This window comes from Megalobrama amblycephala, linkage group LG3 (assembly GCF_018812025.1).
Source record: "Megalobrama amblycephala isolate DHTTF-2021 linkage group LG3, ASM1881202v1, whole genome shotgun sequence".
NCBI lineage: Eukaryota > Metazoa > Chordata > Actinopteri > Cypriniformes > Xenocyprididae > Megalobrama > Megalobrama amblycephala.
This window is the reverse complement of record NC_063046.1, coordinates 47,388,309-47,407,441: the sequence shown is the minus strand read 5'-3', so window position 1 is coordinate 47,407,441 and position 19,133 is coordinate 47,388,309. Positions and strand designations below refer to the sequence as shown.

General features: G+C 38.0%; 1 protein-coding gene across 1 annotated transcript; it reads right to left on the bottom strand.

Moving 5' to 3' along the window:
- Positions 1–235: 235 nt before the first annotated feature.
- On the bottom strand, positions 236–17,950 carry tkfc (triokinase/FMN cyclase). Its single transcript, XM_048185772.1, has 16 exons — positions 17,816–17,950; positions 17,432–17,621; positions 14,570–14,862; positions 14,395–14,473; positions 13,720–13,809; positions 13,100–13,134; positions 12,927–13,011; positions 12,760–12,849; positions 12,429–12,545; positions 12,222–12,338; positions 10,823–10,960; positions 10,598–10,704; positions 9,533–9,636; positions 9,338–9,371; positions 1,661–1,753; positions 236–1,570 (listed from the first exon to the last, which is right to left on the bottom strand). The coding sequence occupies exons 1-16, from the start codon at positions 17,819–17,821 to the stop codon at positions 1,412–1,414; spliced, it is 1,737 nt and encodes a 578-aa protein (XP_048041729.1). The 5' UTR covers positions 17,822–17,950; the 3' UTR covers positions 236–1,411.
- Positions 17,951–19,133: the final 1,183 nt, after the last annotated feature.

Genomic DNA, 19,133 nt, shown 5'->3' with positions numbered 1-19,133 from the left:
TACAATAAATGCATTATCATATTAAAGGGTTAGTTCACTCAAAAAAAAAGTCATTATTTAATAAAATATATTTTTTTGGAGAAATGTCTCTGTTATTTTATATTCCACAGAGAGAGAGAGAGAGAGTTATACTGATTTGGAATGAAATGAGGGTGAGTAAATGGTGACAGAAATTTAATTTTTTGAGTGAACTATTCCTTTTACATCTGATTATTCAAAATGATGACATCACAGATTAAAATATAGCAGTTTTTATTAGTTACATTTATTCATTTTACAATACTGAAATTAGCATAATTGTTTACAACAGTAAACAAGAACAATTCAAATTCAAAGCCCTCTCATTTTAACAATGTTTGGTCTTAGTCACTTTTATTGTTTTGTTATTGGCAGTGTATTGATTAATTATTTATTCAGTATTTCCATTATTTTCATTAAAGCTGAAGTTAGTGGCACCAAATTGCAATACACAAATTATGACTCGTTTTAAACGGGTTTCTTGGACCAAACCCACACAAATGATTGACCCAGTATATATACATAAAGTATTTTAATGTTTTTAAAAATCAAACAGCATCTTAAAGATCTGCAAAAATCATTGCTAGCAAACTCTTGTGTTTTGTTTATAACCTTTTGCTTTACTGTTCCTTAAAGTGCCCCTATTATGCTTTTTTGAATATTACCTTTCATGTAATGTGTACTACAGCTGTTTGTGAATGTAAAGGTCTGCAAAGTTTTAAAGATCAAAGTGCACGACAAATAAAGTTATTGTCTCCTAAAATAAAGAATCGATTCTGAACTGCAGAAATGCGTCATCAGCAATTACAGTCTCACTTCCTGTTACAAACCTATGTAACAATGTAATGCCAGCATATGGTCTTCACTGGCTGCCAGCGAACATCTACTTTGACCCTCAAATACTGTAGTTGTAGCTGAGGCCTGGAAAAGTTTGGTTCATGTTGTCGTCATGTCGAGAAGACATTGTTTTCGGTTCTGTGAATCTACTTTGCTGCACTTCAAAAGGATGAGGACTCACGCTGGAATTTATATGGAAAAAATGACGCCATCGTTCGTATCGCTGTTTATCAAGTGCTGAGGAAGCCTCCGCAGCTGAAATTTAGATATGGTAATTGGCATTTAGTTTCTGACACCCTCTCTGTAAGCCGTAGACCAATCACAACAGACTGGACCATCTGACCAATCAGAAGAGGGGTTGGAGGGGTTTAGAGAGAGAGAATCCTCTTTGAGAAATTAGGTCATGTGCAATGTATATTATAAGAAAATTAAAGTTTTTTTTTTTTTTTTTTTTTAACCTTGGATGCATGTAAATCTATTGTAGGAGACCTCCAAAACAAAATTAGGAAATTAGGAACCTTTAAAATAGCATAATAGGGTAGTTTAAAAAGCTTCTTTAACTCTCTTCCTTCAAAGAATGGAGTATGGCCTTCAGAATGGCGGCTACTGCCACGGCACCGGGGTCAGGCTGGGTCTGATGTTCAGATGCAACGTAACTGGCACGTCCAGCCCTTGCAGTGAGACTGCGGGTAGATTCCGCTCCTAAATCTGCTTTCTGTAACAGATAGGCATGAGGCTAATATTATAGATGCAAGAAATTGAGAAAACTGCAAAAGAAAAAAATTGCTAAAGTGACAGTCCATACCTCCACTGCTGCTTGTAGTATAGCCATGTGACCATCAGGAGGTGCTGTGGAAAGTTTCATCAACTCCTCCACAGCAGGGCATAGGGCATCAAGCTAAAATATAGCTGCGAGCAGCGATGGCGGGCCCAAGCCCGGTGGCACCGCCACCCCGGTGGCTTCAGGGCAACTGTGCACAGCGGGCAATAGGCACTTAAAACGGTTAAACATCAAAGGACTATGTCAAATTCACTCCACATTTACTGCACTACAAGGTGCCACTATAGAGCCCCTCCTCCCTGCCCATTTTCAAAGGATTACATGTGCCAAGTTTTAACATTATTCTGATGAATTTTGAAGCAAATCAGGTAAAAATAAGAGGGTGATCTCAATGTATGCTGAAAGTGACACATTTTCTGCTTCCAGTTGGTGGCGCTATTACTTTGAATCACAATAGTCACATCCATGTGATCAGCCTTGTACAACGAAGACTAAGCCGAAGTTTCATCAAAATCAATTAATGTATGCAGAAGTTATAACACTTTGTTTCCCTTTTCTTGCCATAAATTCGTTGCCTCGCCACGGCCAAACCGTTTGAGATATCCAAAATCCGTTTGCAATTAAACAACTTCAATGTGTTAGCAACAAGTTAAAAAAAGTTTGGTGTAAATTGGATAAACCCTGTAGGAGCAGTAGTATAAAATTCATAGCCTGTTTTTTCAAAAAATTAACATTCAAACCAAAATAGCTGACTTCCTGTTGGTCGGAGCTAATGAATGTAAATTAGAAAATTGTCCGGCTTGATGAGAACAATATGTGTACCGAGTTTGGTGATTGTAGGAAAAACTAACCCCCCCACTTTTGTCAAAAGGTGGCGCTACTGAGCCCCTCCACCACGCCCATTTCTATGGCTTTGTCCATGTCTACTGGTTGACAATATTGATGTGTGTGTCGAGTTTCATGCAATTTGAAGCATGTTAAGAGCCTCAAAAACACTCAAGAATATTATTACAGTTTGACCTGTTGCCATGGCAACAATATTTCAAATATCAAAAATCCTGTCATAGGTCTACATCTGCTGTGTATTGACATTACACTGATGAAGTTTGAAGCAAATCAGGTAAAAATAAGAGGGTGATCTCAAAACATTTCAAAAAGTGATACACTTCCTGCTGCCAGTTGGTGGCGCTATAACTTTGACTCACAATAGTCACATCCATGTGATCAGACTCCTATAACGAACACACTCGTGAAGTTTCATAAAGATCAATATATGTATGCAGACGTTATAACACATTTCCTGTTTCCTTTTTCTCGCCATAAATTCGTTGCCTCGCCACGGCCAAACCGTTCGAGATATCAAAAATCCCCTGGCAATTTTTAATCATCAGTGTCTTGACTTCATGCTGACCGAGTTTGGTGGCGATCGGATTAATCGTCTAGGAGGAGTATATCAAATTCCAGAGCATGCGTTTTTCAAACAACCCTTAATAGCTGACTTCCTGTTGGCGTGGTGTTTAACTTAGAGCACGAAAGTTGTTCGGCCCGATGAGGTCTATATGTGTACTGAGTTTCATACTAATACGTGCAAGCGTGTTTAATATATGGACCAAATTTTCAGACTTTTTTCAAGGGGGCGCTGTCGAGCCCCCTGCCACGCCCGGGTACCAGCCTCTCCGGCGTCCTAATGGCCGCGGATTCCAATGTGTGTGCCAATTTTCAAGAGTTTTTGAGCATGTTAAGGCCCCCAAAAAGCCCCGGAAGACGGAAAAAAAAAAAAAAAAAAAAATAAAAAAAATAATAAATATAGCTGCGAGCAGCGATGGCGGGCCCAAGCCCGGTGGCACCGCCACCCCGGTGGCTTCAGGGCAACTGTGCACAGCGGGCAATAGGCACTTAAAACGGTTAAACATCAAAGGACTATGTCAAATTCACTCCACATTTACTGCACTACAAGTGCCACTATAGAGCCCTCCTCCCTGCCCATTTTCAAAGGATTACATGTGCCAAGTTTTAACATTATTCTGATGAATTTTGAAGCAAATCAGGTAAAAATAAGAGGGTGATCTCAATGTATGCTGAAAGTGACACATTTTCTGCTTCCAGTTGGTGGCGCTATTACTTTGAATCACAATAGTCACATCCATGTGATCAGCCTTGTACAACGAAGACTAAGCCGAAGTTTCATCAAAATCAATTAATGTATGCAGAAGTTATAACACTTTGTTTCCCTTTTCTTGCCATAAATTCGTTGCCTCGCCACGGCCAAACCGTTTGAGATATCCAAAATCCGTTTGCAATTAAACAACTTCAATGTGTTAGCAACAAGTTAAAAAAGTTTGGTGTAAATTGGATAAACCCTGTAGGAGCAGTAGTATAAAATTCATAGCCTGTTTTTCAAAAAATTAACATTCAAACCAAAATAGCTGACTTCCTGTTGGTCGGAGCTAATGAATGTAAATTAGAAAATTGTCCGGCTTGATGAGAACAATATGTGTACCGAGTTTGGTGATTGTAGGAAAAACTAACCCCCCACTTTTGTCAAAAGGTGGCGCTACTGAGCCCTCCACCACGCCCATTTCTATGGCTTTGTCCATGTCTACTGGTTGACAATATTGATGTGTGTGTCGAGTTTCATGCAATTTGAAGCATGTTAAGAGCCTCAAAAACACTCAAGAATATTATTACAGTTTGACCTGTTGCCATGGCAACAATATTTCAATATCAAAAATCCTGTCATAGGTCTACATCTGCTGTGTATTGACATTACACTGATGAAGTTTGAAGCAAATCAGGTAAAAATAAGAGGGTGATCTCAAAACATTTCAAAAAGTGATACACTTCCTGCTGCCAGTTGGTGGCGCTATAACTTTGACTCACAATAGTCACATCCATGTGATCAGACTCCTATAACGAACACACTCGTGAAGTTTCATAAAGATCAATATATGTATGCAGACGTTATAACACATTTCCTGTTTCCTTTTTCTCGCCATAAATTCGTTGCCTCGCCACGGCCAAACCGTTCGAGATATCAAAAATCCCCTGGCAATTTTAATCATCAGTGTCTTGACTTCATGCTGACCGAGTTTGGTGGCGATCGGATTAATCGTCTAGGAGGAGTATATCAAATTCCAGAGCATGCGTTTTTCAAACAACCCTTAATAGCTGACTTCCTGTTGGCGTGGTGTTTAACTTAGAGCACGAAAGTTGTTCGGCCCGATGAGGTCTATATGTGTACTGAGTTTCATACTAATACGTGCAAGCGTGTTTAATATATGGACCAAATTTTCAGACTTTTTTCAAGGGGGCGCTGTCGAGCCCCCCTGCCACGCCCGGGTACCAGCCTCTCCGGCGTCCTAATGGCCGCGGATTCCAATGTGTGTGCCAATTTTCAAGAGTTTTTGAGCATGTTAAGGCCCCCAAAAAGCCCCGGAAGACGGAAAAAAATAAAAAAAAAAAAAAAAAAAAAAATAATAAATATAGCTGCGAGCAGCGATGGCGGGCCCAAGCCCGGTGGCACCGCCACCCCGGTGGCTTCAGGGCAACTGTGCACAGCGGGCAATAGGCACTTAAAACGGTTAAACATCAAAGGACTATGTCAAATTCACTCCACATTTACTGCACTACAAGGTGCCACTATAGAGCCCCTCCTCCCTGCCCATTTTCAAAGGATTACATGTGCCAAGTTTTAACATTATTCTGATGAATTTGAAGCAAATCAGGTAAAAATAAGAGGGTGATCTCAATGTATGCTGAAAGTGACACATTTTCTGCTTCCAGTTGGTGGCGCTATTACTTTGAATCACAATAGTCACATCCATGTGATCAGCCTTGTACAACGAAGACTAAGCCGAAGTTTCATCAAAATCAATTAATGTATGCAGAAGTTATAACACTTTGTTTCCCTTTTCTTGCCATAAATTCGTTGCCTCGCCACGGCCAAACCGTTTGAGATATCCAAAATCCGTTTGCAATTAAACAACTTCAATGTGTTAGCAACAAGTTAAAAAAGTTTGGTGTAAATTGGATAAACCCTGTAGGAGCAGTAGTATAAAATTCATAGCCTGTTTTTTCAAAAAATTAACATTCAAACCAAAATAGCTGACTTCCTGTTGGTCGGAGCTAATGAATGTAAATTAGAAAATTGTCCGGCTTGATGAGAACAATATGTGTACCGAGTTTGGTGATTGTAGGAAAAACTAACCCCCCCACTTTTGTCAAAAGGTGGCGCTACTGAGCCCCTCCACCACGCCCATTTCTATGGCTTTGTCCATGTCTACTGGTTGACAATATTGATGTGTGTGTCGAGTTTCATGCAATTTGAAGCATGTTAAGAGCCTCAAAAACACTCAAGAATATTATTACAGTTTGACCTGTTGCCATGGCAACAATATTTCAAATATCAAAAATCCTGTCATAGGTCTACATCTGCTGTGTATTGACATTACACTGATGAAGTTTGAAGCAAATCAGGTAAAAATAAGAGGGTGATCTCAAAACATTTCAAAAAGTGATACACTTCCTGCTGCCAGTTGGTGGCGCTATAACTTTGACTCACAATAGTCACATCCATGTGATCAGACTCCTATAACGAACACACTCGTGAAGTTTCATAAAGATCAATATATGTATGCAGACGTTATAACACATTTCCTGTTTCCTTTTTCTCGCCATAAATTCGTTGCTCGCCACGGCCAAACCGTTCGAGATATCAAAAATCCCCTGGCAATTTTTAATCATCAGTGTCTTGACTTCATGCTGACCGAGTTTGGTGGCGATCGGATTAATCGTCTAGGAGGAGTATATCAAATTCCAGAGCATGCGTTTTTCAAACAACCCTTAATAGCTGACTTCCTGTTGGCGTGGTGTTTAACTTAGAGCACGAAAGTTGTTCGGCCCGATGAGGTCTATATGTGTACTGAGTTTCATACTAATACGTGCAAGCGTGTTTAATATATGGACCAAATTTTCAGACTTTTTTCAAGGGGGCGCTGTCGAGCCCCCTGCCACGCCCGGGTACCAGCCTCTCCGGCGTCCTAATGGCCGCGGATTCCAATGTGTGTGCCAATTTTCAAGAGTTTTTGAGCATGTTAAGGCCCCCAAAAAGCCCCGGAAGACGGAAAAAAAATAAAAAAATAAAAAAATAAAAAAATAATAACGAGCAGCGATGGCGGGCCCAAGCCCGGTGGCACCGCCACCCCGGTGGCTTCAGGGCAACTGTGCACAGCGGGCAATAGGCATTTAAAACGGTTAAACATCAAAGGACTATGTCAAATTCGCTCCACATTTACTGCACTACAAGGTGCTGCTATAGAGCCCCTCCTCCCTGCCCATTTTCAAAGTATTACATGTGCCAAGTTTTAACATTATTCTGATGAATTTTGAAGCAAATCAGGTAAAAATAAGAGGGTGATCTCAATGTATGCTAAAAGTGACACATTTTCTGCTTCCAGTTGGTGGCGCTATTACTTTGAATCACAATAGTCACATCCATGTGATCAGCCTTGTACAACGAAGACTAAGCCGAAGTTTCATCAAAATCAATTAATGTATGCAGAAGTTATAACACTTTGTTTCCCTTTTCTTGCCATAAATTCGTTGCCTCGCCACGGCCAAACCGTTTGAGATATCCAAAATCCGTTTGCAATTAAACAACTTCAATGTGTTTAGCAACAAGTTAAAAAAGTTTGGTGTAAATTGGATAAACCTGTAGGAGCAGTAGTATAAAATTCATAGCCTGTTTTTTCAAAAAATTAACATTCAAACCAAAATAGCTGACTTCCTGTTGGTCGGAGCTAATGAATGTAAATTAGAAAATTGTCCGGCTTGATGAGAACAATATGTGTACCGAGTTTGGTGATTGTAGGAAAAACTAACCCCCCACTTTTGTCAAAAGGTGGCGCTACTGAGCCCCTCCACCACGCCCATTTCTATGGCTTTGTCCATGTCTACTGGTTGACAATATTGATGTGTGTGTCGAGTTTCATGCAATTTGAAGCATGTTAAGAGCCTCAAAAACACTCAAGAATATTATTACAGTTTTGACCTGTTGCCATGGCAACAATATTTCAAATATCAAAATCCTGTCATAGGTCTACATCTGCTGTGTATTGACATTACACTGATGAAGTTTGAAGCAAATCAGGTAAAAATAAGAGGGTGATCTCAAAACATTTCAAAAAGTGATACACTTCCTGCTGCCAGTTGGTGGCGCTATAACTTTGACTCACAATAGTCACATCCATGTGATCAGACTCCTATAACGAACACACTCGTGAAGTTCATAAAGATCAATATATGTATGCAGACGTTATAACACATTTCCTGTTTCCTTTTTCTCGCCATAAATTCGTTGCCTCGCCACGGCCAAACCGTTCGAGATATCAAAAATCCCCTGGCAATTTTTAATCATCAGTGTCTTGACTTCATGCTGACCGAGTTTGGTGGCGATCGGATTAATCGTCTAGGAGGAGTATATCAAATTCCAGAGCATGCGTTTTTCAAACAACCCTTAATAGCTGACTTCCTGTTGGCGTGGTGTTTAACTTAGAGCACGAAAGTTGTTCGGCCCGATGAGGTCTATATGTGTACTGAGTTTCATACTAATACGTGCAAGCGTGTTTAATATATGGACCAAATTTTCAGACTTTTTTCAAGGGGGCGCTGTCGAGCCCCCCTGCCACGCCCGGGTACCAGCCTCTCCGGCGTCCTAATGGCCGCGGATTCCAATGTGTGTGCCAATTTTCAAGAGTTTTTGAGCATGTTAAGGCCCCAAAAAGCCCCGGAAGACGGAAAAAAAATAAAAAAAAAAAAAAAAAAAAAAAAAATAATAATAATCCTTAGAAGAACAAGAGGGCCCTGCGCGAATTTTCGCTTGGGCCCTAAAGATAACACATAAGGTCAGTTTTATCAATGATTTGCACATATTAAAAGATTGGATTTAATGAAGGTCCAAGGATAAGATTTGCAGGTTAATTATTTCAAAAACACTGCTCAAGCAGATCAATCATTGATATACATGGATATAAACAGCATGGTTTGTCAATATACATATTTATCCAAAATACTGTTCATGTACCTACAATAAACTATTCAGGTAAACAGGGAACTACACTAATGTTCAAATGTAAGTTTATTTTATTTTTTTTAAAGAAATTAATACTTTTATTCAGCGAGGATGCATTAAATTGGTCAAAAGTGACAGTAAAGACATTTATAATTTTACAAAAGAATTCATATTTCAAATAAATATCACAGCTTCCACAAAAATACTGAGTAGCACAACTGATTTCAACATTGATAATGATAATAAATGTTTCTTGAGTAGCAAATCAGCATATTAGAATGATTTCTGATGGATCATGTGACTGAAGACTAGAGTAATGATGCTGAAAATTCAGCTTTGCATCAGAGGAATGAATTATATTTTAAAATATATTCAAATAAATAAAAAAAATATTTTAAAATCACAAAAATTTCACAATTTTACTGTTTTTAATTATGGTAAAATAAATGCAGCCTTGATGAGCATAAGAGACTTTTTTTTTTTTCCAAACTTTTGAACGCTAGTGTAATTCATGCATATATTAGCTAATCTGCGTTTACTATTTACTAATTAAAGAACAGAGATTACCAATTTGTGTACAACAATGACTACTATAACTAGAATTTGACTCTTAATTTCTCTCTCAATCATACCATGGTCCGATCTCCTGGTTCAGCACCTCCATATCTGTCAGAAAAGGAACAAATTTGCAATAAAATGACACACATCTTCATACTTTATACACTGTGCCAAACTGTAAACTTGGCAACTTCAAATATACTGAAAATACTAAAGTATAAAGAAAAACAATTCAGAATGTGTTCATCTAATACTGGTGTCACACTGACCTCTTCATGGCCTCTGTCCCAGCATGCAATGCCTTGGCCCAAGCAGCACCATCACAGTTTTGTTTGAGATGAGGGGCAGCCGCGGACAAAAACAAGCAATATAACTGGGGAGAAAAAGATAACGGATCAATTGATTATTTCATGAGAAATTCGTAATCATTTTGTTTTCATCTTGTTAGGGTGTGTTCACACTTGGCACGTCTGGTTTGATTAAAACAAACTCTGGTGCAATTGCTCTGCTAGTGCGGTTCATCTGAAAAAGTTTAAATGCTGCTATTCGAAACCCTGGTGAACACCAAACTAGTGGATCGATAAAAGGTGGGTCTCGGTCCACTTCCAAGCGAACTGTGATGTGGTTGACTGGAATATGAATCCAACAAAGACAAACACATCTAAACAAACCAAAAACAGGAGGTAATGTCACAAGATGTGACCCTAAAAGAACAGCATGCTCAAGCACACCTGGTTCTCCTCATCATAGGAGCTACGCTGCCTGTTACAGTTTGGTACAGGTGTCAGAAACATCTCCTTGCAGCAGATCTTCGTTTATGTGCAACGGAAGAATTCTTTCCGCTGCTTTTACTTCTTTTAACATTTTATAAGCTCTTCACAAATTCTCAGCTGGTAAAAATACCATCATATGTCCATGCATACAACGAGCGCATTTAGCCCATCTCACAGCATTGGATTCTTGGTAAGTTTAATCACAAAATACACATAAAGGCTGTTATTTTTTTGTTGTTGTTTTGTATATTTAGGTTCGGTATTAAAAATGACAGTGTGAATAGTAAGTGAACCAGGACTAAATGTTTCATTTTCTTCTTTGGTGCAGACCAAACAATCAGCCAATCAGAATCCACCCCACTTTAAGAGCTTGAGCATTTAAAGCGACAGATGACTTAACTGCAGCGAGTGCTTAGAATAAACAGTGCGATATTGTCTGCTGGTGTGGACACTAATATAGTTATCGTTCTTGGTGTGAATGGGTCTTTAGACTAATTTATCAGCTATCAAGCATTGGTTTAGGACTTCAAGTGTCTCTGAACCTGATGTAAATGCACATACCGCCCCTGATGATCCTCCCATCCTATCCTGGACCAACAGAGCCAGATCTGCAAGAAGCTGGCCAAGGTTGCCAGGGATTCTACTGGTCTGGAGCCACTCCTGAATGGCTGAAGTAGACGACATTGTGAAGGAAAACATTTTAACAGCATTATTTATGAACATAAAATTAAGTAATATGTTGGTTTAAATAATATGTGCATTGTTAGAATGTTGAAAAAGTTTTACCATTAGCTGCAAGAGCATGTGTGCTCCCACAATCTCCATCCCCTGCTGCGCGGTCCAAAGCATTGAGTTCCTCTTGGCGCTGCAGGAGGATCTTGCACACCGACTCCAAAACCAGGCGAATGACGGAGGAAAGCGAGCCTATGAAGCAGTATCACTGTGTTCATCAAGTGCTTTAGTATTTCAGTAAACATACAATACCATTCAAGTAAGATTTTTGCCAAGTAAGATTTATTAATACTTTCAACATGTATATATATTAAAGGTGCCATCGAATGTTTTTTTACAAGATGTAATATAAGTCTAAGGTGTCCCCTGAATGTGTCTGAAGTTTCAGCTCAAAACTTCTTATTTTTTTTTTATTAATTTTTTTAACTGCCTATTTTGGGGCATCATTAAATATGAGCCGATTTATGCTGTGCGGCCCCTTTAAATCTTGTGCTCCCCACCCACGGAGCTCGCGCTTGCTTTAAACAGTGCCTAAACAAAGTTTACACAGCTAATATAACCCTCAAATGGATCTTTACAAAGTGTTCGTCATGCATACTGCATGCATGTGTCGGATCATGTTAGTATTGTATACTGTTATATTGTTTACATTTGATTCTGAATGAATTTGAGGCTGTGCTCCATGGCTAACGGCTAGTGCTACACTGTTGGAGAGATTTATAAAGAATGAAGTTGTGTTTATGAATTATACAGACTGCAAGTGTTTAAAAATGAAAACAGCGATGGCTCTTGTCTCCGTGAATACAGTAAGAAACCACATTTATTACATCTAACCACATTTAACAGTACATTAGCAACATGCTAACGAAACATTTAGAAAGACAATTTACAAATATCAATAAAAATATCATGCTATCATGGATCATGTCGGTTATTAACGCTCCATCGGCCATTTTTACATATTGTTCTTGCTTGCTTACCTAGTCTGATGATTTAACTGTGCACATCCAGAGATCCGGCCCTTGTCTAATGCTTTGAACATGAGCTGGCATATGCAAATATTGGGGGCGTAAATATTAATGATCCCGACTGTTACGTAACAGTCGGTGTTATGTTGAGATTCGCCTGTTCTTCTGAGGTCTTTTAAACAAATGAGATTTATATAAGAAGGAGGAAATAATGGAGTTTGAGACTCACTGTATGTCATTTCCATGTACTGAACTCTTGTTATTCAACTATGCCGAGGTAAATTAAATTTTTAATTCTAGGGCACCTTTAAATTGATCAAAAGTGACAGTAAAGACATTTATAATGTTACAAAATATTTTTCAATGCTGTTCTTTTGAATTTTCTAGTCATCAAAGAATCCTGCTTCATCTTTGTCATCACAGGAATAAATTCCATTTTAAAATATATTAAAATAGAAAACAGCTACTTTAAATTTTAAATTTACCGTCATTATATTTATCTGAAGCTGCGGCAAGTTTTTCTGCAGGTTCCATGAACAGGTTCCTCCCACTCACAGAGGTCGGGCTGAGGTTTGGCCAGGCTGGGGCTGTGGTTTTAGCATCTGAGAAAGACAAATCAGTGACACTTCACATACACTGCACTTTATATATAGGCAAGTATGCTTGTAAAATTGGATTTAAAGTGAACTCACCAAACAGTCTGAGCACCTCTTCATCAACCTTCATTAAAGAAAGAGACATTCCCGCCATCTCCAGTGATGTCATGAATGATCCCGACATCACCCTGACAACCAGCACACCACGCTCCTCTGAAAAGGAGCGAATCGAATCAGAAACAGTCAAGACCAGTTGAAGACATCTAATTTCTTAACAGTATAATGAACTACAAATATTTGCATATAATAAGATCATTTATTTTCTTCTTATAAAAAAAGGAAAGAAAGTTGAATGAGTTGTAAGTTGTAAAAAAGAAAAAAAGATGTAAGCTGAATGTTAAATAGTGTTGTGCTACTTGAGTCTCACCTAGGCAATGTACAGCTGCTTTGGAAACTACAGCCATTTCCAAACATGAGAGACCACCAAGATTATTCACGCACAGCACCACCTTGTCTCCTGTTAGAGAAATACATTGTTGAATACACGTTCATGTGAACAGACACCTTCAGATTCAACCCTGTTACACATCATACCTGACTTCAGGGACAGATGTGATTTGCTCGAGGAATCAGTCATGTGACTTATTATAGTTTTCACAACTTCATCAGCTGAGGCCACCTAAAAACACTCAAAACCATCAATCTCAAAGGACCATACATTGCTCTTTATTGTAGGATTGGATGATCGGCATGTTGAAAAGACTCACTTTTGATCTCTTAATACCGGGTTCTCCATGGATCCCTAGACAAATAAATGTACAGTAAATAATTTAAATATATAAATATAATATATATTAACACACTATTGTTCAAACATTTGGAATCAGTAAGATTTTTGCAAGAAACTGACACATGAAATTAATCAAAAGTGACAGTAAAGACATTTATAATGTTATAAAAGACTTCTAATTTAAAATAAATGCTGTTTAAATAAATAAATAAATGCTTTTGAACTTTCTATTTAAAAAAAAGTATCACATTAAGCAACAAAATATTAAGCAGCACAACTGTTTTTAACATTGATAATAATCAGAAATGTTTCTTGAGCACCAATATGATGCTGAAAATTCACCTTTTCCATCACAGGAATAAATTATATTTTACAATATATTCATATAGAGAATAGTTGTTTTAAATTCTAATAATATAACTGTTTTTAATTTTGTTAAATAAATACAATATAGCCTAAATATATTTATTATAAAATTATATAAATAAATAACATATATATATATATATTTTTTATACACACAAACACACACTTACTGATAATTAATTAAAAAAAATGTTTTTTATCTTTACTCTTTTTGTTATAAATCTCTCCTACCCAGTCCCAGCTCCATCTCTCCTGGTGGAAGCTGGAAAGTTGGAAGGCATCCGGGCACACTGCATGGAGACAGACTAACACCCATTGTGCCTGTCGAAACACCATAAAAATATATATTTTTATGGTAACACTTTACAGTTAGGTCTCATTTTTAACATTAGTTAATTAATTAATCCAGCTGTTTATTGTTTGTTCATGTGAGTTCACAGTGCATTCACTAATGTTAACAAATCCATTTGATTTTAATAATGTATTAGTAAATGCTGAAATTAACATGAACTAAGAGCAACAAATGCTGTAGAAGTATTGTTCATTCTTTAGTTCATGTTAACTAATGAAACATTTTTGTAAAGTGTTACCATTTTTACATAGGACAATGGCTGGACTTTCACATTGGAAAGTTTTATGTAGAACTAAATCATTTAAAGCTACAATATGTAAATTTTTTGCCGCTAGAGGTCGCCTATTCAAAACAAAGCCGTAGCTTGATGACGCTGAGTTTGAGTGCGTAATCTTGAGAGATGTCCTCTTAACCTCACAGTCAGTGGAAAAGAATCAGGATGGAAATCATGTTCATGAATGAGATTTTAAAGGTTTTTGGATATTTTACTGCAAAAATTGTACATATTGTAGCTTTAAGCTATAAAAGCCATCTTTTTATCCAATATTTCTCACCAATATTTTTTGTTGCTTTGTTCACCCATGCAACAATTTCATCCAAAGGACAGCCTTTCTCTGCCAGAGCTCCAGCTAGCTAAAAAACAAATTTATTATTATTATTATTTTTATTTTTTTTATTTGATTGATGATGCAATTGATTAACATAGCCATGTCAAGCTCATTATAGTACCTTATGAATGAACACAGTTCCACAAATGCCTCTCCTGCCGGCCTTGCTGGGCTGAGCGAAGGCGCAGTCATCGGCCACAATCACCATGTCCACCTGGAGGCCCTGTGATCTGGCCTGTTCAACAGCTATGCCAAAGTTTAGACGGTCACCCGTGTAGTTCTTCACGATGAGCAGGACTCCTGAAGCGCCTCCCTTCCACAGAGTCAGAATGGCAGCCAGCACACTGCCTGGAGGAGGGGACGCGAATACAGCTCCCGCCACAGCTCCAGACAGCATCCCCATGCCAATGTAACCTGAACGAGAGTGAGACTTGTCAAATGTGAAACAGTTCTGAAGCTCAAGTACAGCATGGCACTAGGTCATAGGTTCGATTGCAAGAACTGTTACACTGTTCATATGCGAGTCACGTTTGCTAAAAGCATCTGCCAGATGCATAAAAGTACATTACCGTTCAAACGTTTGGGGTGTAATTTACAGAGCTAAATCAAGTTTTTTCCTTTTAAATACAGTTATGACAAAAGCACTGTAGTAATTACGGTATTTATGGTATTTTGTAGAGGAGTATCCACCTGATTCCTACGCCCCATGACGCTTTGCGTGAATTATGGGTGTAACTTCCATTTAGCTGTAAACAGTCAGTGAAAGGCTCAGTCTATGAACGCAATAATACGTTTTTTTAAAAAAAAAACTGGGTACAATATTCTTGTAACATATTCTTGTTACGTTAAAATACCAAGTGTTACGTTATTCTCACAATGTCTGAAAATAAAACATGAAAGAAAAATTGACGGATAAGCTTTATTTGTAGGGTAACCTTATGATATGAAATGATTCGTTTCAGTCTTTTTAAATGGAAGTTCCCCAAACTGGAAGTGCAACCCATAATTCGAAACGCAGTAGGCTAGTCATGAATAAGGTGGATAGATCTTACGTAGCCCCACCCCTTTTTAGCTCTGCGCTCGTTGTTTTTGTCTTCCGGTTTGTATTTCTACAGTGATCTTACGTATTTATGAATGAACTGATCATTTTAAAGTCTTCCCGTTCTACTGACATTTGTTAAAGTAATTACTCACCCTCATGTCGCTCCACACCCGTAACACCTTCGTTCATCTTCGGAACACAAATTAAGATATTTTTGATGAAATCCGATGGCTCAGTGAGGCCTGCATCGGCAGCAATAACAATCCCTTGTTCAATGCCCAGAAAGCTACTAAAAACATATTTAAAACAGTGGTTCAGAGCGCGTATCAAACTGCCAGAATCACGTGAACTATAGAAGTTTCAAAACTCTTATGACGTAACAAAGCCTCGTTTACTGGCGTTCCGAACCACTGATTCGAGAAAAAAAAGATTTGTAAAACTTCATGAAGCAGCGTTTTGAAATCACCCATCACTAGATATTGTGGGATATAGTCCCTCTTAGGGCTGGGCGATATATCGCATGCGATTCTCACGCGCATTGTCAGTAAAGCTGGTTCCCTGATTACCGCTAAATCGCCATCACCTGCTTTCAAATGAAGCGCCATTTAACAGACAGAGCCGTAGTTCACTGATAAGCCACGCAAATATCGCGTTCATTATCAAAGGCGATTCATCTGCGATATGAACGTGATATTGCGTGGCTTATCAGTGAACTACGGCTCTGTCTGTTAAATGGCGCTCCGTTTGAAAGCAGGTGATGGCGATTTAGCGGTAATCAGGGAACCGGCTTTACTGACGAAATGCGCGTGAGAATCGCATGCCATATATCGCCCAGCCCTAGTCCCTCTTTTGTTATTTTTGGCGCACAAAAAGTATTCTAGTTTCATAACATTAAAGGTGCTAAAGAGGATGTTTTGTTTTATACATTTTTGCAATATTACTTGAAACTGTCTTTACTAACTGACAAGACTATTTATTAGGTGCACTGAAAGGAATAATATTAATATACATCATCTGTGCACGAGGTAGGGCCTTAAAAACATCAGCCAATCGTTTACGCGATCATCTCGTAAACGATTGGCCCTCTGGCTTGTCAATCACTGCCATGACGTTCCTTGTGAGAGACAAGCACGGCTGCGCGCTCCAGTAACTTTCCACACTCCACAGGCGCTGCATGCAATGTTTTCGTCCGGAGACAGGAGTACCAACTGCAGATTATGAGTTACCTGCGAGTCCGACATAATGAATCCACTAACACGACACAGCGAATGCTGGTGGTAAACACTCGTGTTCCAATACTCGTGCACGAGTTTTGGGAGGCGTTCCCTCGAAATGAGCTGTGAAGGAGGGGGGCTGTTCTTACACATGCGCTCATTTCAAAAACTCACTAACAGTCTTTGGTTTCTCAGTCGAGGAAAAGATCCTCTGTATCACCTTTAAGGTTGAACCACTGTAGTCACGTGAACTGTTTTAAACATGTTTTTAGTAGCTTTCTGCACATTGAAAAAGGGAGTGTTATTGCTGGCGATGCAGGCCTCACTGAGCCATCGGATTTCATCAAAAATATCTTAATTTGTGTTCAGAAGATGAATGAAGGTCTTACGGGTGTGGAATGGCATGAGGGTGAGTAATTAATGAGAGATTTTTCATTTTTGGGTGAACTTTAAGACGTATGCTTTAAACATTACAGTGCTCATGAAACTTTCATTAACTCTACAACAAGTAAATCTTCACTTCACCAGCTAATTATTCTTTGACAGCGATGCCATAGAAATATATAGGAGCTACAGCAAAAGCAGAAGTTCAAAAACATTATAAAGATGGCGCATAAGGTCTGGCGCATAAGGTCTATAAATGCTAATAGAGCATGAACATGTTTCTGTGCCAGCGAGACAAGAGAGCGAGCCAGACTAGGGGAGGGGCTGATGTATCATGCATTACCTGCATGTGCGGGTTCATGGCCAGATCCTCCTCCGGACAGGAGCGCTACCTTTCCCTTAATGCTCTCCAGATCTGACCGCAGCACAACTCTGTGCCCCCGCAGCAGCACCAGATCCCCGTTACTCCTCACGAGACCCTCCAGAGCCTCGTCCACACACTTATCAACTGAGTTCAATAATTTCCTTCGCACCTGCACCAATCGTATAAAAATAATACACTTCAAACCTTCGCATGTCTCCTGTCAGTCAGTCAGTCACTACTCAACAGTTACGTTACACACTGTTTCACAATCATGACAGAGACAACATTTTAATATATGTACTCTGCGCAATTAACATTGTAACTGTTTGTTGAAATATTTGTGCAGGAGACACCGTTACATACCTCCATCACGCCTGCACAACCTTCGTCCTCTGATCACTTCCGCAAACATGCGTCTGTAACGGTGACGTCACAAAGCCCACCCCAAATCACGAGCACTCGCCTCCAATTTATATATTTTTAATATATAGGTCTTTTATTTATTTATTTATTTTTTATTGAAACAACAGTAGGGGAATACAAAGACATCTGAATATATAAAACAATTAAATTAAATTAAATTTCTGTATCTTATATCACAAATCAATCATGTTTCTATTACATTATCCTTTTCAACAGTTTAGATGTCTTAACAGCTTTTCGATTGTTCTGTATTGAGAGAGTCATAAAAAATCTTCAAATCAGTGGAAAAAAATAGTCTACCATTTGGTACAGTCGATATACATTTTGCTTTATGTATATGATATTTCCCTAATAGAATAAGAAGTTTAATTATTATCCATTTCCAATAAACCAGTATCACAATCCATAAACAAGACCATTACATCAGTTATAGTGACAAACTTGTAAAACAAGTCAAAAAGAAACATAGAAATTTGGGACCAAAATAATTTGGTATAATTACAACTGATAATATAAAATATAATATAAAATAAGTGTACAATTGTTTCTGTTTCTTCTATACAAAAACTACATAATTTACTAATAAAATTGTTACATGGATAGTATCTGTTTATTATTTTAAAGTGAGTTTCTTTGACTTTATTAGGAATTACAAATTTATTTATATCTGACCACAAATTCTGAAAAACAAGGGAGTGATAATGTTTCCACTGCACCATTGCCTTAGGTGAAACACTTTTTTCTCTGGTTAATATTCAAATAATATATAGGTCTTGAACTTACATCTTTGTTTTGTTTAGTAACAATTTAAGAAAAAAGTTTTAATAGGAGTTTTAATCTCCCTAAGTCTTGTTTTTTATTTTTGTATGGATGTACAGTACAGTCCAAAAGTTTGGAACCACTAAGATTTTTAATGTTTTTAAAATAAATTTCGTCTGCTCACCAAGGCTACATTTATTTAATTAAAAATACAGTAAAAAACAGTAATATTGTGAAATATTATTACAATTTAAAATAACTGTGTACTATTTAAATATATTTCACAAAGTAATTTATTCCTGTGATGCAAAGCTTGAATTTTCAGCATCATTACTCCAGTCTTCAGTGTCACATGATCCTTCAGAAATCATTCTAATATGCTGAAACTTCTTTTAAAAACATTAAAAATCTTAGTGGTTCCAAATTTTTGGACTGTACTGTAGTATGCTACAAGTCAAATATTCTCTGTTTGCTATGTATATTGTGCTCTGTACTAGTG